General features: G+C 40.9%; 2 protein-coding genes across 2 annotated transcripts in view; one reads left to right on the top strand and one right to left on the bottom strand.

The window, feature by feature from the left end:
- Window positions 1–471: 471 nt before the first annotated feature.
- LOC128453718 (leucine-rich repeat-containing protein 27) lies at window positions 472–8,572 on the bottom strand. Its single transcript, XM_053436773.1, has 11 exons — window positions 8,433–8,572; window positions 7,950–8,249; window positions 6,408–6,538; window positions 6,025–6,083; window positions 5,581–5,733; window positions 4,510–4,699; window positions 2,769–2,909; window positions 2,231–2,336; window positions 1,588–1,667; window positions 899–1,019; window positions 472–776 (listed from the first exon to the last, which is right to left on the bottom strand). Exons 2-11 carry the CDS (start codon window positions 8,175–8,177, stop codon window positions 660–662), a joined length of 1,326 nt encoding a protein of 441 aa, XP_053292748.1. The 5' UTR covers window positions 8,178–8,249; window positions 8,433–8,572; the 3' UTR covers window positions 472–659.
- A 1,845-nt stretch (window positions 8,573–10,417) lies between these two features.
- LOC128453297 (serine/threonine-protein kinase 32C) overlaps window positions 10,418–19,971 on the top strand; it is an 86,726-nt gene continuing 77,172 nt past the window's right edge. Inside the window, exon 1 of the mRNA XM_053436105.1 lies at window positions 10,418–10,848. Within this exon, the coding sequence (XP_053292080.1) occupies window positions 10,767–10,848 (82 nt within the window). The 5' untranslated portion in view covers window positions 10,418–10,766. The remainder of the gene's footprint in view (window positions 10,849–19,971) is intronic.

Raw genomic sequence — 19,971 nt, 5'->3', positions numbered from 1 at the left:
TTACACTGTAATATGGAGATTAAACGTCAATTTATGCATTATTTCCCTTTAGTATTATTATAATTCTCATTCGTCCCCTTTAAGATTACTTTAGTTCATAGTGTGAGGTTGTAGCTAGCTTTTATAATTGACAAAAAGGCATATCTTTATGTATATCATTATTGTGCTATTGTGTCTATTGGGCTAATGTAAAAATAAACTATTAAAATGCTAAATTTAACACATTAAATGATAAAGTTCTTATATATTGGATGCATGTTTGGGGTACTAAATGTGTATAAGGTGAAGTAAATGTAAAGACCACTGGTTTGTACAATAGTTAGTGTGACTCGAACACCAAAGAGAAGCATACAATGGGGTAATAAAAAACATGAACTCAGTGATAACGTACAACTTAGTCACAGATTAAATAAGGAAGACCGTATTTATTTCATACACGTTTGGGGTTCTGAGTGTACATGAGGTGAAGGAAATGTAAATACCACTGCTTTGTATGATAGTGAGTGTCTGGCAGAATTTCAGAAGAAAAAGAGGGCAACTAAAAGGAATCTGCTCAATAGATTTGTTATTTTTGTTATTTTTAAAGGAATTAATATCACAATGACTTGAATACGAAATCAATAACACAACACTTAAACAGAATAGATGCACTGTCCCCGTCACTTATCAAGGAAACTCAACAATGTGTCTCCGGTGTAGATGGTGAAACATTTGTCAAGATCTTTTGCCCGATTTCTGTTCCGCTCCACCAGAAGCCGTGTCTGTATCTTTGTCAACTGTGATTAAAAAGCAGAACGAAACAATGAACAAATTCAGGTCAATGTCATTGGGGTTCAATACAGATACAGATACTACAGATGAGACAATACATATGAGTCAGATGAGGTATGGGTCTGACCTCCTCCAGATCTTGCTCCGCCGCTGCCATGTGCTCGCTGGCTGTGCCCATGGGATTCTTGCGTCTCTCCTGTATCTTCTCAACACGGGCACGGATCTGCCGCCCTAGCTCAAGGGATGATCTGTGCACAGGTCAAAATGTCAAAGTCAGGGACTGAATATTTACATGCTCCTGTAAGTCCACTGGTATCATTGTCTTTATGGATGAAGCTGGTAAAAAAGGTCAGGCCTGTGACTTATTGTTTTCAACTAAGTTAAGATTGATTCTATCAATGAAAATAGAAAAGAGTAAATCTTAGTCTGGTTTATCTGTTGGTACGTGACAACGTTGTTACAGAAGAACAAAGAAACTGCTGATGTTCTATGACGAGTGCACAGCCCCACTTTGTCCACTAAGTGTCTCTAGCTGTCCACCTGAATCAGCAGGGCTCCCAATTGTAAACCATGCAAAATGCAATTTGGTTGAGACTTTGATGCTTTTTCAACATGTGCAGTAAGATTTTCATGAAGCAAATTGATGAGATGAATATGTTTAAGAACGGTTATGCTTATTGAGCACCCTTATAAGGAAAGGCACCCAAATGAGGAGAGGGAGACATATGATATAAATATACTATATGTAATACTGGTTCAATTGGTGTGGATCTTTACTGTGCTTTGAGTGTTTTGTTCCCAATAGTTCCTATGTACCTTCTCTCCTCACAGTCTGTGATGGACATGTAGGAAGTCTGTCTCTGTGGAGCATCCCAGCCGTCCCCCACACCTGCTCCCTATAACAGATAGTGGAGCTGCTTATTATAGTTATATACAACATTTCATATTTATGTGTATGTACATGATGATACAACTGTGCCACCGTTGCATTGTTGCAACCCAACATCCTCATTGTGGTCATTCACATGAATGAGGTTAGCATTTACTATATTTGTCGGTCACACTGATGTTGCTGCTTGAATGCAAACATTATAAGATACTCTACACATAAATGTATCTGAGTCAAGTCATTGAAAACAATCCATCTGCCTATGTGCCTTCATGTGTATGCTGCTGCAGCTGCTGCTGCTACTGCTGCATTATCACAGATACAGGGAGCTCCATCACAGGCCCTGACATCTGTTGCTGCCTTCAACAGCATCAACCTCTTTGTTAAGCATCACTGACACAGATTCCTGCCATGCTGCTCCCTGAAAACCTGTGCACAAGCATCAACATGATTCATCTTGTGCTGATTTCATACTTATTGTTTCATTCCTCTCTCCGGCGTGACCGAGGTAGTGCTGTACTGCCGCCTTGTGGTTGACAGGTGGAAACTGAGGCGATAGTCGACGCATACCTTCTGCTTCTTTTGTCGTCCACTCCTCTGCAGCATTTGCTCGGAGATGTTCTTCTCCTGTGTGATCCTGGCTTTTGTTTGCCACTTCTGAAGAGCCTCTTGGCTTCTAAGAGAGACCCAGATAAATATGCACTGTTATATAGTGATATATAATTTCTTCTTTTTTTTTCTACACGGTATATAATAGTTTTTATTTAACTTATTTTTCAATATATTTGTTACGTTTCTTTACAATTAACTATTGCATTGTTGCTGTAATATAAAAAAATGTCCCCATGGTGGGACTAATAAAGGATGATCTTATCTTATCTTATATCAAGGTAAATGGTTGCAAAAGGGTCTGTAAACATAGACTATTGCTCTGGTCTTTACATAGTTGACATGATATTGATCCCCTAGTGTTGGTCACTTGGAAAAAGGCCAGTTAGACACAGTTTGGCTCAGCTTTGTGAAGCAACAATTCATAAGTTGTAATGTAGTAGGACAGGCAATAGGGTATACTCCATACAGCAATACATCAAGCAGAAAATCCACTTACTTTCTTCTGTGTTCCAGAATGGCCTGTTTCTCCTTCATCTCTTTCATTGCAGCCTGTCTCCTGTCCTCTGGCCTCTTCCAGATCTGAGTGTCAAACAGGAGGAGCCCGGGAATCATGCCGGCCTTGGTAGATGCCTTTTTTCTGACAAAATAAATTGAAACAAAACAATTCATTTTTATTGCTCTCCCGAGCTTCGAGTCCCAGCGGAGACAGCTACGGAGATTTTGATCGCTTGGTCTCCTCTGCAGAGAAAGTCATTAAAAAGTGTTGTGCTTTCCTTTTTCCAAGGCTCCACACTATAATACTTAGCCCTCCCTCACAACTCCACACCCTAGCAGTTATCTTCTGAAAGTAATAACATTCACCTCCTCTGTCCCAATATCAGATAGTCACCAACATCTTCACTGTAAAAAATCTCTCAACAGAAAATGGATTCATTGTACAAAAACAATAGCAGAAGCAATTAGATACCATGTTGTTTTCATCTTTCTGAGTACAGTAGAATATTCTCTGTTAGGGCTACTTAAAGAGTAAAAAAATTATAGTACTTAGAGAAGTAAGCCATAATATTATAAGAATAACTTTGTAATTTCAAGCTACGTGTCATTTTAAAGGGGGAATCAGAAGATCAGCTTGTCTCCTGTGTTAAAATGAGGTACGTGGAGCATCTTGTTTCACAAATGACAAAAATCATTTTGCAAATCCGCACCACATTGTTATAAGTATCAGGATTTTATCTACTGTGAACAAAGAGCCACACGGAGCTGGAGGAAACTTGTCAGGTTGCGGGTTGATATTCAAAAGTGTGTCATAATTTCTGAAGAAAGGAGTGGAACACCAGCGAGGACAGTTGCTCAATATTTCCTAAATGTATTTCTTATACTCAAAATAGTATGACTGTTTTCTAATTTAATTATTAACTATTTTATTTTAAGTATGGCCAGTGTAGTAACTGGCCTTGACTTTTTGGTTTGAAGTTAATAGTTTCACATTCGGGAAAAGTCTGTTTCTTAACAATCTGGTAGGGAGTGAGATAAGAAGAACCAAAGTATTCTTAGTGTCTAAATGTCTAAATATTAAATAAAAGTTAAAGGTAGCAGTTGGTCAGTGTAGAAACAGCAGCCTAGCAATGCACAACAGTAACAACATCTGCATACCAGCAAACCACAAAAAACTATCTCCCTTGTGTAAAGATGACAATTTGCCATTTCATAAATGGTTCGGTGTAACTGTTAACCAGTTGTCAGGCAAGCAGATGAGACCATATGTTACTTTTATTTTGTATATTTAATTATACTGTACTTGCTCCTTAGTTTGTCTTATGCCACCCCATCCCTGTTTTTCTTCTTCTTTGTTATTAACAAAAGCAAATTCCTTTTTAAGTAAAATACTTACTTGGGAATTAATCTGGTTCGGATACACAACCATGTAAAATGTGGATTTTTAATTTACTTGTATAGTTATATGTTTATATATATAAAGACTATACATATATGTCAAGCTCTATATATTTTTTCTCATCATATAATTTAATTATTGAGATTTAGAGGTGCTGGTAGGCAGATTTTACAACCTTTAGAGAAAGCAAGCTGTTGCCTACCATTACCAGTGTTTATGCTAAGCTGAGCTAACTGGTAGCTGGTAATGGTTTCAATCTAAATATCAAATCTCATGCCCCAACATGTCAAGATTTTCACTTCTCTTTACCGTCCTTTTAGCCCAACACCTTTATGTTTCTTACCCTTTGATGATAGGATGAAGATGTGACTTTGGGTTTCTATCACCCTGTGCCATTGAACCCCACTCAGCTCTGTCCAGCAGCATCATCTTATCCTTTAGTTCCTCAAACTTCTGCAGCTCGTCCTCGTCCTGCTCCTCCACACTGGACCCCGTCAGGTCTGACAGCTGGAGCTTCTCCACCACTGGCAGCTCTACCAAGGAAACAACCGTTGCAGATAGAAGTGTAATGTGAGGGCAACACAATCTACAGCTGCAGTGGAGGTACATGGTGAACAGTTGGCTACCAATAATTACTATTAGAATACAGAGTTAAATTCCACCTGCAGCTTAGATTTAACAGCATTTTAGGAGCAAATTCTCTTAACCACTTATAGGCAGGCAAAATATTATTTAAGAAAAACCTGTTTGGATCTTGAGTGAGTTTGTGTTCAACAAGTTGTCAGTAAACAGTAAGTGGAAAAATGCAACTTCCCCCCTCATGTAAGATAAATAGATTCAATCATATAAATATTCCATGTCATCTCAGCTAAGAAGGGTGGATGACAATGCATTATGTAAATTCATGATTTATCTTCAAATCTTCTACACTTAGTGCCAATTAAACAAAAGCAGATTTCCCCCCGGAGACCAGAGGCCTGTCTTTGTTAATAGGCTCGTAGGCAGGGAGATAACTTGTGAGATTGAAGGGTTCGGCTCAGCTCATTGTGCAGCAGCAGCCTCTCCTGTGATGGGTTGTCTTGGGGTTCTCACAGCGATTACCTCCAGACAGTGCTGAGGGACAGAGAGCTCCTGTTTAGAGCCTGTAGGTTTATCAATCAATTCCATCTAGCTAAAAATATTGCATAGCTGGAACAGGGTGAGTGTGAAAAAAGAGAGAGAGAGAGTCAGCTGCGTGGCACACAACATCTCCAAGGGAACAAGAGTCACACCAGTGAAGTGGTACCAGGGCACGGATCTATTTTTGTGGCCAGCCGCCCTATCTTTGAGAAAAGAGCAGATGGCTCGGTTGCACGTGCACATGACTTGACACCTTGCTGCAGCATTGTTCAAAGTTAAGGTGACTTTGATTCACCTGGAGCAGCCTTCCTCGTGCTGACGTGACGCTCAGCCATGATGCTCCTCAGGTACTGAAGGATGCCCTGGACCCCCTGGTGCACAATGTATTGTGGGGGGAAAGTGATCGGGCAGTTCCTCAGGCTCAGGCCTTTGAGTGTTATCACATTTCCTGGGGAAAAAGCCAATAATTAATCCTTTTTCAATTTTACATTTAGGATGACTCTCTTATACAGATTATATGTGCATTATTCCATTACCGCCATTAACTTAATGCAAGCAACAGTGCAGTAATACGTTTAAGCGATAACAGCTATGAGGCAAGCAAAATATCCGTCACTAACTGCTTGTCATTCATTGCAGTTAATCTAGATCTACACTTCCTGCCAGCACTGCCTATTGAAAGTGATGAAACAGACACACAGCTTCTTATATCAAAGAGCAGAGACAGAAATCTACTCACCCAACTCTGGTGGAAGTTCTGAGATAGGATTTCCTTCCAGTAGCAATGTTTTCAGATGCCTGCATGAACCAAATCAGAGATTATTCTACGACTGCAATGGAAATCTTGATGAGACACATGTTTAGTCCTCAGCTGAGCCGGAGAATGTAAGCAATAAGTCATAAAGGAAACCAGACATCTATATAATAATGTGAATCTCATTCGCCGCAGCGTGGAGTCACAGATTTGGCTTTAAAAACTAAAACAATAGGAAGAAAACAATTCAAAATCTGTTCTAAAATTTGATAAATGAGCTGTTTGTACTCAGTTGGTGGTGCAGGCATGGTGTGAAATTTGGAATCAATCAGAGAATATTCAAAAGAGCAGTTGCATAAGTAGCCTACCTGTGCAAGCCAATTTCAGCAGGGAGCCTCACAACTAGGTTATTTCTGAGGTCCAGCCACTGCAGGCTGGGCAGGCTGGCGAACAGTGAATCTGGGATACTGCATATATGGTTGCCTTCAAGATATAAATACTGAAGACGATACAATGCAGTTAGAATAATGCAGAATAATACATCACACAGACACATCACATTGTTGGCCTGATATTATAGTGGATGGAATATCGATTATTAAATTGAATTTACGTTTTCAGTCAAAACTGGTCACAGCAAACCATTTTAAAACCTGTTCTGCACCAAAGTACATTTCAGATCTTTTGATACCATGTGTCCAGTCATTATCTAAGGTTCTCAGTAAGGCCCTGTCTGAGGACCAAAGGTGACGCCACTCTTCACAACAAACAAACAACTCTCCTAGGACTTCGGGTCTGAATTCACCTTAAACTTTTTACTTTTTAATGTAGCTCTGATTCTACGGACTATTATGATAATTTTATAATATTCTATTTAATATTGCTTTTACTCTTTTCTCATTTGTAACTTTTTATTCTCATATTAGTGCTCTAATGTTGTATAGTGGTTTAAGAACCTGAATTGATCTAGTTCGTTTTCTATTATTCGCTTCGTTAAAGAGATAGTTCACCCAAAAATTTTAAATCATGTATACTCTACTCACCACTATGCTGATGGAGAGGTGGGTGAAGTGTTTGACGGACATAAAACACTTTAGGAGTTTCAGGGGTAAACAGCAATGCAGCCAAGTCCAATCCAATACCTCCATGTATTGGATTGGATTTGTGATGTCATCCATACGTCATCCACGTGTCCGTAAACCCACACATTCAAATACGACTCGAAAGAAGGTAATTAACACCAGGTTTCTAGCCTAAATGTCTGCTGTAATCTATATTTGAAGAAGTGGTTACTGTTTACTTAAATTGTATTGGATTTGGCAGCAATCTGTGTTTGAAGTCAAACACTTCACCAACCCCTCCATAGGCGTCACCAAAACCTCCAGACACAAAAACAGTTTCTTCCCCCACGCCGTCTCACTCCTGAACAGCCAATCCACCGTGGCACTGTGCAATAACCCTGGTTCTTTATAATAACCACTGTACAAATACTCCCGAAGTTATATTATATTGTAATTATATTTCATTATATTATTTATTTCACCCTCACTGTACAACTGTAATACTCATACCATTAAATATTTATCCCTGCACTTCATTTCTTTCTTTTTATTAGACCATCGCATTGTTTGTTTTGTTTTGAGTTGTTATGTGTATTCCATGTAAGAACATTGAGAGCCACTTCACCAGGTCAAATTCCTTGTTTTACAACTTACTTGGCCATTAAACCTGATTCTGATTCTGAGATAATAGTTAATTTACATTTTGGGGTTAAATTTCCCCTTGAATTACTTTTTAAACTCACAAAGCAACATGTAACTGTGTTTTTATAGATGCTCAATTTTGTTATCATTATCATTGCAGTGTGCAGCTGGATGTGAGGAGACAGACCGATGCAAGTCCAAACCGACCTTCAGTGTGCTACTTCTCAAAATGCGTTCAGGGACATGTCTCAGCTTTGTCCTGCTCAGACTCAGCGTCTCTGTGGGATAATATTCCTGCTGCTCCTGTGGCTCAGCATCCTCAGGCAGAGGGAGGGGGGTCTGAGGTCCGAGGACACCGTTCCCCAAGACAGAGCTGAGCTGCAGGTCCTGAGCCTCCTCCTCCTCCTCCTCCTTCACCTCCTCTGGAGCAGACATTGCAGAACTGGTGTAGAGATGACACCCTGGGTGTTCAAGTGTGTGTTTCCACTGGCATGTCCCTCATCGTGTCTGAAAACAGGAAAGTTCCTTTAAGGGTCAGATTCAATGGAGAGTTATCTGCAGAAAACTTCTCCCTGTGATTTTAACATCCCATTAGAAGCAGGTGTTAGCCATTCACTGCCTGCTGTTATCAACCATGAGCTAACAGATACAACCACTAACCCCTGATTAAACACCTCCGTGTTAGCTCACCTGCTCTCTGGGGGAACATACCGTTAAACCTGTGAACCACACTCGGTGTATTTTTAAAACTAACACTGAACAAGAAGAAAAACAAACTGTCCATGCTAAGTTGTTGCTACACTGCGCCTCTCGAGTTGGACGGCGTCGCCATGGCAACGCGGCCAACACAAACTACGGCAGCTGTCCACGTGCAAACAGGACGAAGCGCATTCATCGCAGACGAACTACAGATTCGATGTATTTTTGGGTAAAACGTATTTTTACATATAAGTATGAGCAGATCGCACATCCAAACTACATCGGACGGTTTCATTATATTCATGCTGTGCGGTGAGAACAGCGGCAGTGAGCAGGTTGAAGACAAAGTGTTAAACCCTGTTTTTTCCTCAGTGATCCGCCACCACCCATCCATCCATCTGCTAATGAGATTGTGGAATAATTCACTGAGGTGGATGGGAGCTGCGGGATGACGGTGATCATTGTGTCTGTGCCTCTGACAGTGACAGAGCCTCTGTGGGTTCTCAGCTCTCCTGGCTTCACCTACACAGTCTGCTGCTGCTGCCGAGTGTTGATATGCATGACAGTCTGTGATACACGGCTACGTCGACTCCAGTCACTGGCCAGCAACTGTCACACTACTCTCACGACTGTCAAGTCCGACAGGAGGCTGAGCGAGGAGCTTCCGGTGAATACTTCCAATATAAGAGAACCTTCTGGCAGTCACACCAGAGGATGACACAACACCAGATAATCTTACAAGGATTTAATTATTTATTTATTTATTTTTATCTGTTCCAGTAAAGTCAACTTCCCTCTACTTCCTACCTCAGTGTAATGATTAGACACAACAGCATGAAAGCATTATTTATTTTAGTAGTAATAACAAATGTATGCTCAATCAGGCAAACAAATTGTATCTGTGTAGCCCATATTCAAAAATCACAAGTTCTCTCATAGGCCTCATTCCCTTAAACACACACCACACACCAAAAATACATGAAAATCATGCACATCTATATTTTTCGGCGGGTGCCAAACAAAAATAGAACTTAAGTTTGAAAGATAAGAAAATATCTGCACACCCAAAATCTTTTGTTGTTGACACAATATTATAAACATTAATGTAATTTCTACTAGTGTATCAGCCTCTTATCATCAGTGTTTACTGCAACTGTGTCTCGTTCCATTATAACTGTTATTGCTATTTACTTATCTTGAAAAACGTTTTCCATTTTTTAAATGTCTGTTTTGTGTTCCGCACTATCGCTATAGTTTATTTTCTTGTCAGATGTTGTTGATGTTGTTTGTTGTTTTGTCAAATCTGAAATAAGGCAGTTGATAACAATGTAATTGTTTAAAATTGTTGAAAAAAAAAAAAGACAGACTCAAACCTGTTATCAAGCTGAATTGGACTATTCACACACTCTTGTTTCAGGCGACATTAGACTATTTGACTATTTGAAAGCCCTTTACATTCACCTTAGAGCTTAACACCTCAGACCCAATTCTGGTGCTGTATGGGAGTTTTAAGCAACTTGAGGCCTATACTTCCTTTGGGATCAATAAAGTATCTATCTGTCCATCTCTTCATCTCTTCATCTATCTATCTATCTATCTATCTATCTATCTATCTATCTATCTATCTATCTATCTATCTATCTATCTATCTATCTATCCATCCATCCATCCATCCATCCATCCACCCATCCATCTAGCATACTTAAATGATTGAATCTATATGTTGAATCTATATGTTGAAATCAGTGAATCTAAATGATATACAGTCTGCATTTTAAATTCGCACAGTGATACCTGCCACCACTTGGAGCTTATTGTATGTGACCACAGTGCTCCTGAAACACGTTCGGTGCTTTTATTTTGTAAAGCAGCGGTGTCTTCCTGCCTGAGCGTGTGCGAGCTGGAGGTGGACGCGGCTCTCGCGCTCACCACCGACAAACACGAGTCTGTGGCTTTGGTTGGCAGCAGCAGCAGCTCCGGAAGACAACTGAACAACAGCGGAGTCCAGTGAAGACACGAAGCCGCAGCTGCAACTCACTCAACTCCCTGTCTCTCTCCTGAACACTGCACAGGTCGCCGCCTCCTGCTCCCCTCCCTCCCTCCCTCCCTCTCCCCCTGTGCTGGGGTTTCTACAGACTTTAACTCGGGCTGCTCAAATTCTCGTCAGAACCAAAACACCGGACAAATAAAGAGGGGAAAAAAAACACAACGGACGCGCTCTCGGGGGGTGAAATGTGCGGCGCGTGTCGGTGTCTTGTGAGGAGAGGGTCCGACACTGAGCTGTAGTTTCTCATCCCAGAGGCGAGGAATGCAATCTGAGCATCAATGTTTCACTGGGGCAAGTGGAAGAAGAGGATGGGGGCCAACAGTTCTTCAAAGAGACCCGTGTTCGACGAGAAGGAAGATGGTGAGTGATGGTGGGGAAAGTCAATGGCGGGCAAATAGTAATAATCATAAACGCAATGATAATAATGATAATAAAAACTCGTGCATGAGTCTTAACTCTTTGATGAGGAGTTGTCTTTGAAGTCAGCACTAACATGTGATACCACAGCTGCGGAAGTTGTGAAAGTTTCTGCTCAATGTTGTTGACAGAGGAACACTGTTGCTGATAGGGCTCTGAGAGAAAGTGCCAGACTGTTCCTTTACATTTTACTCAGGCAGTTCTTCTGTCTTGTTTGAGGGGGATATAGTAAAAAGCGTTATCAAGATAAAATAAACAACCAATATCTATTTAATGTTCATCAATAGCAATATAACTATGGTTCAGTATATATCTATATGCATTGTGGAAGCACAGTGAGGAAATAACACAGAATTGGCCTTAATGTTCCACCTCAGATATGTAAAACTATAGTGCAGTACCTGTTCTTAACCTGTCTGTTTGGAATGAGCTGCTCTATTGGTCTGTTCTCCTCAAACAGTTCTACAATATACTGTCCCTTTTTGTTGTTTGTTTGTTGGATGTTGTGTGTAGAGCTGGTCATGTGAAGTCAGATAACTTGTTGGGTTCATCCTACCTGGTTTGTCTGCAATGAAGATGTTATTGCCTAGTCCCCACTGACTGGTACGGAGCGCTGGCCACTGGTTTTTATGATATTCGTATTAATACTGACATCGCACCAAACCTTGCACTGCGCTTCCTTGGCCATTAACAACACTCATGCCAAGGCGTTCCACAGACAGACAGACGTTTGTTGATTTAGTAGGGAGATACTTTGCTGTTTCTCAAGTGTTAATCAGTCAAAGTGGAGAATTCAAATTTAAACTTCTTTATGGTCACAGAATGACTCAATGAATAGCAGAACAACCAATCACATGTAGAACATTATAGGCAATTGTGTGCATATCTCCTCACCATGCTTACACAATGCCGAGGAACTATATCAACATATATATATTTAATATTTGTTGTATTGCTATTGATGAAAACTATATAGCAATAAATATAGTTATCGTTGTCTCGCCCAGGCCTATGTCTGAGGCAACAAGTCCAAGTTCCTACTTCTGACAGTTTAATTATCCTCGGGCGACAATGAAACTGCCATGTTACCTTAAAATTAGCATTTCCCTCACACTGACTAACGACCCGACGAACACTGACAGCATACAAAGTTTCTGCTTCAAATGAGCTTATGTGCAGATAATGTGAATATCTCTCCCTCAAAGCACAAAGTGTAGCAGTACCACCCAGTCACAGTCCCAAAAAGAAAAAAGGAAAAAACCGACTCCTCAAACTGTGTGAGAAAATACATTAGTGCCTGAATGAACGCTTTGAAATATGGACCGTTTGAAGACATAGACTTAATTGCACAATTAGGAGCAGATTAGTGTGTGCATGGAAGTAAGGTTAATTCATGGTGTCTTGTCAGTGGATGAAGGGGAAAAAGCCTCTTGGAAGTGAATCCAATAGGATCACTGAATCTGTAGGTTAGACTGCATAAATCCTATGTCGCTACTGTGCTATCCTCGGTGTACTTGGCCAAGTTACAGGCAAAAACTTAAGTAAACGAGGTCATTCCTCCGCAGGGGCATGGTCATATGGCTTGTGTTTGTGTGTGAGAGTGTGTATGTCCGTGTGTTTAGGACACACTCCCGTATACAGGGATAACCCAATTTAGCTTACAGCTTTTTTGTCAATAGCCTTCAAGAAAAGTGTCCAGCAGCTGATTCAGACAACCGTCAAGGGGAGTGGTTATTGAAGATAACAGGAGTGGTCCTACAAGCCTGAGTGGTGTGCTCTCGTCCATTCATTGAGCAGTTGATCCAAGGCCACGCTGATGTACTGAGCTTGAGAGAGATGTTCTTGGCCAGAGTCCCGAGTCAGTCTCATCATCATCATCATCATTATGAGTATCATCTCTGTCGTGATACCTTCCTTTAAACTGAGGTTGGACGTGTTCCCTGGTGCAAAGGTGCACTTGATGTAATGACACAAGGTTGTACTCCAGAGTGCAGGCCTTAATGCAACAATAAAAACACTCCAGGGATGAGGAGGGCATGTGTGCATTCAACAAAGACATCTGTTAATGTCACCGTGAGCATTTGTGAGGCGCTGGTTCTACAGTCTTTGTAAAGCAGCTGCCTCCCTTTCACCTTGTTCATCTTTCAAAGAGCTGATAACGGTGTGAGTGAAGCGTGCTGCACTGCGCTGTGGAAGCCGACTTCGACTCTAGATGTCTCCTGCTGCCTGTCATGTCTCTTAGAAACAGTACATCTCGGGCTGCTTGGAAAACAGCATATGGCCTACACCAGGCAGTTATATCAGAGCAGCGTTTGGCTCGAGAAGCTGCAAACGTAATCAAGCGGTCAGGTTGATGTTCAAGCGTAGCTGCCAAAATAGCTTTTTTGGCAGATAGCTTGATTAGCAGAGGAAGGCTGTGGAATTGATTGAGGCGCGCGTCCTGATCATTCCTGCATTGCTTTTTCTCACTGAAACTCTTTGACAACAGCATTCAAGGTGAGAAATAAATAAAGAGTCAGTGGTGAATAAGTGACGTAGAAGCCGTGGCCTCTTTTTCCCCTCTTTGGCTGCTACACCAGTGAACATGACTTTCTGAAACATGATTTCAGAAAGTACAGCACCCTGTGCAGCAGTACCAAAACTTTTTGGCTTGTGCCCCCTCAAAGAATTAATTAGAAATTTTGGGTAATCTGATAATGTATTTGCCTCTTAGGATACGTAAGTAAACACCAGAGGCCAGAATGAAAGATATGAAGGGAAAAAAAAGAAAACCTTAATCTTGTGCAGTAGGATATGCAGGGTGACCTAATAAATTAAAAAAAAACATTTAACAAACACTGAGATTATTCCCCGACTCTGACATTTGGGGTCAGTGTCTGCACTTAGCATAGTAAGTTGTCAATCTTAGATAATGAAAATCCTATCATAACATTTATTGATAATAAATATTATATCAATATAAAACTAAGTGAAATAACTATTGATTGTCTATTAGTAGTTCTTGAACATTTAAAGGACAATTTAATGATATCGTGATAATACTGATAACCGTGATAATTTTGGTCACTATAATCGTGATACAAAATGTTCACGATTTCACTCCTTAAAATGAATATTTGCTATGGAGTCTTGGCTGCTGGTAAGAGTAAACCATAGACTGTTTATAAAGATGGTGTCACTGAAAAAGACGCAGAAAGCAGTTTGATTGCCCTCTGGTGGCCGGCTGCACTATATGCTGCTTACCCCGCCTCCTCCATGTTAGTGGATGGGACATGTACCAAAAATCAAAGTGCTCATTAAAATATTATTTTCAAAGTAGCTTTAGGTAGCTTTTATCACAAAAAATGCACGTTCAAGTGCTTATTTTATACAATAAGTGTAGTACGATTAGTTATTTGTGGTATAAAAACATGGTGAAATGTCATGATAGACAGCTGAGACAGACGTGCGATTGGTGTATATCGGCTGTACTTTGATACTGCAGCTCCAATCCGTGATCACTACTGTGCAGATACTCGCTGCACACAGTATATTTGGCACAAGACGGCAGTGCTCACATCCAGGATATCTTAGCTTGATTTTCTAGTGAGAGGAATTGAAGATGCATCGTCCATCTCTATTTGCCGTCTGTAGAGTGCGTAACTTTGAGCGTTGCTGGGTATTTGTCAGTACTTTTCAAAACGTATGAACAAAATCATAAATCATTCAGTCGGTAGATTAACCACGAAAGAAAACAACCACTCATAGCAAGTGAGTAATTTTACTCTCCAAGTTCTCCACATAGTAGGAGGTGAATGGCAGAGTGTTCAGATGACTATGAGCTGGGTTCGGGGGTAAGGAGCACTTCACTCTCTCCAGGTTCTGGTGTGTACTTTGAACAACAGCAGGATCTTGGTGTGAATGTGCCACAGTATTCAAGAGAGAGAGTGCTGGATGGACAACTGCCTGCTTTAATTGAGCAAGGGGTCTACTTGTTATTTGTATCCGCTCTTCCCCTGCCAATTGGCTTGTTGCTCCCTCACTGCGAGCTAAACACTCAACAAAATCACGTCTGTTTGCTGTACATCTTCCGCCGCAAACTAAAAACACACCTCTTCCGACTATACCTTGAATACAAGTTTAAACTAACAATTTAGTAGCACTTAAATGGCACTTACTTGTAGAGCTTTGTAGTTTGGTTTTCTTGAAGACATTTTACTTTCATGATTGTTGTTGTTCTGGGTTTGTACCCTCATGGGTGAATGCACTTATTGTTGCTTTGGATAAAGCTTCAGCTAAATGAAATGTAATGTAAAATAAATATTTTTGCTCCAAAAGGTTTAACAAGGTGGGCAAAACGTGCATGTGATGGTGTATGCAGTTGATGCTGTTCATTTCACTTGACGCATACATGTGATCTTCCAAGTTAAAGCGAAAGGACATTAACATCTGTGGACAATAAACTTCTGTTCTCTCATTGTGTGTGCGTGTGCCTGACGGCCTGAGTGTGTGTGTGTGTGTGTGTGAATGCTCTTCCCAACAAAGATGAGCGTATGAGGGAGTGGAAGCTGATTTGGTTGAGGATAAAGATAGATGCAGAGGGAGAGACGGCTGATTACTTGCGCTGAATACAGAGGCGTCCACTGTCTTTCATCTCCACTCTTGGTTTCTCTCACTCTCTTTATTCATCCCCACTTCACGGCTGCCTGCAGCTACCAGGCTCTTACCACAGCGGAGGTCCACTGTAATTTGCCTTTGCAGTAACACAATAGGTGGCCTGAGTGCTGTCCTGGTCGTATTGCATATTATCTGATCGCTGAGCATGGCCACAGTTCACACTGCTGAGTAGTTACTGTGTAGAAACTTTGCACTTGTAACACTTTAATCAAATGTAGTGTAACAGTTCATCAATCTCAGGAATAAATATGTAATATATGGCTCAGGGGTTTAAGGGGAGAAGCAAGATGTAATTTAATTATTTTCTAGAAATAAATCTTCAGTCCTCAATATGAAGTATCCTGACTATTCTAGTCTCGTCTTTAAATATACTGAGAATGTTCACTTCAAACTGTTGAAATGGCTGAAATTATTAAAGCTTGAAGTGTTTACGTGTTGAGTAGTGAAATAAAGTAGCTTGAGGTGTGAGTCCCGAGTCGAGCTGAAGTGTCAGTTGAAGCTGGGAGTGATCTTCATTCAAAACTGGAAGCAACTGAAGAGCACTTGTTTAGCTCAAGTTCAAGCACTGAAAGAAGTTGAACTGTAGGTGGAGGTTTACTTGGTAAGTATCAATCAAGTAGAAAAACCGCCAGTTCATTTTAAGTATGGAAAAAACTGTTTTTAAAGTTGTTTATTTTTGTTCCCTTGATACTTGAGAGTTTGAATTGTTATTTGAACTTCAAGCATTAAAAGTTGATATGTAAGTTTGTGTGTAATTGCTGAGAGTAGAAAAATAAATTAAAGCAATTTTTTCTTTGTGTTAACTTAAATTGTACCTCATGATATATACACAATGTAAATTATCACTAGGTTCTGCAAGTCTTTAATGTCATTTTATGGTATATGAGAGTTATTTGCTGTAAATTGTCTTTTACAATTGAAGACTGCTAATGGAAAAGTTATGCCGTACAAGCACAAAAAAATTATACTGGGTTTAATATTCATGATACAGTGGATCTGAAATGTGGCTTCAATTCACTGCCTCACACCTGCGCTGCCAATTTCCCTTCTACACAACGTTCATACGAATGGGTCAGAGTTTTTGCAGGTGCACATATTATCAATTCAAGCTTTTTTTAATAAATCCCAACTTTTGCTTTATAAATGGCGTACGCCTCTGCCAGACTCCATTCTGTGCATACACGAGGGCCATAAATGAGGCCCCTGGTATTTACATCTGTCTCAGGTGATCCAATGAGTGGACAGCTCTAAGACACTCTGAGAATACATTTTAGATCTAATCAGTCTTAAATGAGACACAATCTTGTAGTCATGTAAACACAAATGCTGGGCCACATTCAAAGACCGAGTGGCGTCTCAATGTTTCTCATACATTTATTTATTTGTGGCCACTGCTGCAGCATTAACACTGACCCATAACGAATGATTTGATATATATTTTCTTCACTGTTTCAAATGAGTAAAATCTGATTTCATTGTACAACTGCGTGCAGTACAATTCATTTTCTCCTGGTCCTGCTCTCTCTCTTTCCCTATCATACAGACTCTCTCACACACACACACACCCTGCAACACGCACGCACACACACACATTGACGATGGACCCATCTGCAAACTCAGACTTGGCAAAAACAACATCAGTTGGTTTTTGTAAACAACAATGATGGACGTGTGTATTTGCATATAGAGCGAGGAAGTCAGATCTGATCGCAGGTGGTCACAGGAGATGCATTGTGGAGTAGAGAGTGGATACCTGATCTGAGCCCTTTGGGACCGGACCAGACAGGTTGGTCCAAGTATCGGGCCAAAACTGTGAAAAAGATCTACAGGCTGGAGTCAGGTTTGGTCACTTGGCTAGCTTATCAACTGAATTCCTGTCGGGTTTGGGTTAGGCTCAGTTCATTTTCCCACGGGCTCGGTCAAGTATGGACAAACAGTTGTGGCCACAGCTGCACTGGTGTGAAAAAACACAACACAGACATCAATTCCAGGTCTGAAAAGGGCCTTTCACAGCACACTGGTTGTGATCCAGCCTGAACAATACCAGCACCCTAAAACTGAAGAAGCTAAATTAATAATGAATCCTACGTGCATTCAGTCATATTGAATGTTTTTGATTTGGATCCAGCAGATCACAATGCCTGAAGTGCAATTATCGTCTTACGTAACCCTGTTAGCTCCAGGTGATGCGAAGGTGATGACAGTTGTAACAGCCCCGGTGATGGAGGCAAAGAGTCTTCAAAGAGCCGCACTCAGCTTGATGTGGTGGTGACAACAGAGAGAAGAAAGGTCGCTCTTGCTCGTTGAGGTGTTTGTTTCAGCGCCTCGTTCTGTGCGGGTAGAGGAGGGATTAGGACGAGGAGAATGGAATTGATGTGGGCTGGTGGGGCGAGGGAGTGACTGCACGGATTCTCTCACACCTGCTGATTGTGTTGTCTTTCCTTTCTGCCGTTTTCCCCGCCGCTGCTAGTTCACTCTCCTGACCTCTACAAAGGGAAGGAGCACACAGAGCTTTATTGTGGACCATAAATCCACCCATCTTTGTCTTTGGGAAATGAAAGACTGGAAGTGATAAGAGGAGCATCTAATAGAGCAAACTAAAGTGTTACCCTTGCAGCGGTAGTTGGGTTACTTACATATTTGACTCTGTGGTCGCACTGTTCATTTTAAGGAGAAATGCATTACTGTGTTCAGCCCACACTCGGCTTATTCGCACCGCTTGTTTGCTGAGCTCCAATTCATGACAGAGGGAAGCGACTCGGTGCTCTTGCCGAGGCCGTTGCCTGTGGGAAACCTGAATGAAACTTTTAAGTACATTCTCACTGGGCCCATGCTCAGGCAACCTCGTAGCAAATAAGGAGGATTGGAGAGGATGAAGACTCGGGTTGCAAATCACAAAGTCAACACAAGTTGCCTGACAGACTGACAGATGTAAACTCTCTGTAGTTTATAATCCTAATCAATATACAGGGCATGTGCGTGTGTGTGTGTGTGTGTGTGGAGGGACTGTATTTGCGGGGTGGCCTCGGTGCAGTGAGACAAACCCTGGGCTGCTATGGTTAATTTAGCCGTCAGCTCAAACATGATTGCCCATAGAAACTAATTAAAGACAGTATTCAGATACTCTCAGTGTCCCTGCATTGTTTCTGTGTCAAATGTATTAGCATTTTTTAAGAATATCATTCTGGCTGGTTGGTTGCCTTTTTGGTAAGGCACTTATTTAGCGTTAGTTAATTAAAAACAAAAGTTTCAGGGGGATTATCGACCATTCGCCAAAGCCAACCTTCTCTTTAACTGTTGCTATGCAAGTCTTTTCATTCTTACACGGAAATACAGTTTATAATGATAACAGAGGAAAAACGTAAAATCCTAATTATTGTTGATGGTACTTTTACTGTCCCAAATTGGTCTCATCCTTGCCTGGCAGCTCAATGCCATTTACACCTGCCTTTTAATGGGGGCGCAGTAAGTGACAGCTGTGCTATCATCTATCTTTATCATTTATTGTCGAAATTCAGTTTGAACTGATCACACCAAAGTCCTTTATGTAAAAAGTGATATAAATTGTTAGTCTGTGTGTGTTAAGCCCAATTCATGCTTCTGCACCTAAGCTAAGTCGTAGGTATGCACATAGCCTATGCATTGGGATGAGCATTCACAGTAATGCAGTGAGTGTGAGTCTTGCTGCAATTACTACACACATTTTTTTTGCACATTTGCTGTTGTAATATTGTATAATAAAGGCTAACAAAAGATAATATACACACTAAACTCTTAATAATGACAGAAATCACAAAGACCTGCCGAGTCTCGCTGCTGAGCTACGATTGGACAATCACTATTTGTATGGCCGTCCGTCAGGGATTGGATTTTTTTTTTAGGAGGCTATTTGTAACTGAGGGAACAAGGTTGTAGTAAGGTGAGTCTGTTCTTCACTGTGCTGGAAGAGGACAGGACAGCACCGCTACAACAACACACCACAAACCACTGTATTTCTTTAGGCAGAGCCTGGTTTGGATTGAATTATTTTGGACACCAGGATGCACCACCCCATGTAACAAACTTCAACCTGTCATGCAGCTGGACCAAGCACTATCTTCTCTGACTTTTCATGATTTTATTAAAAATCCTGCAAGAAACCCGGTGACTGCTAAGTGAAAACCAGTCTTTATAGCAGAAATCCAGCCACGTTTAACAGATTTACCTTAATCCTTTGCCTCCCTAGAGAAAACTGAGTTTCTCATGTACATGACATTTAAGAAATCTGATTACTGCAGACAGTCAACAGTAATCAGGTTACTTATGAGGTATGCAAATACACTGGCTCACTGGTAGCACACAAACACACACATCCATAATCTCATTCCTGCAGTGCTCCACAGTGAATGGCCACTGAAATGTGACTCCATT

The sequence above is a fragment of the Pleuronectes platessa genome, chromosome 12 (assembly GCF_947347685.1).
Source record: "Pleuronectes platessa chromosome 12, fPlePla1.1, whole genome shotgun sequence".
NCBI lineage: Eukaryota > Metazoa > Chordata > Actinopteri > Pleuronectiformes > Pleuronectidae > Pleuronectes > Pleuronectes platessa.
This window is presented reverse-complemented; position numbering and strand designations above follow the sequence as displayed.

Coding starts and splice junctions, on each gene's coding strand:
- LOC128453718 (XM_053436773.1), bottom strand. CDS start 8,177: ATGTCTGCTCCAGAGGAGGTGAAGGAGGAGGAGGAGGAGGAGGCTCAG. Junction 6,084..6,407: donor GCTGAAATTGGCTTGCACAG/GTAGGCTACTTA, acceptor TGGTTCATGCAG/GCATCTGAAAACATTGCTAC. Junction 2,910..4,509: donor CTTCATCCTATCATCAAAGG/GTAAGAAACATA, acceptor TTATTTTGTCAG/AAAAAAGGCATCTACCAAGG.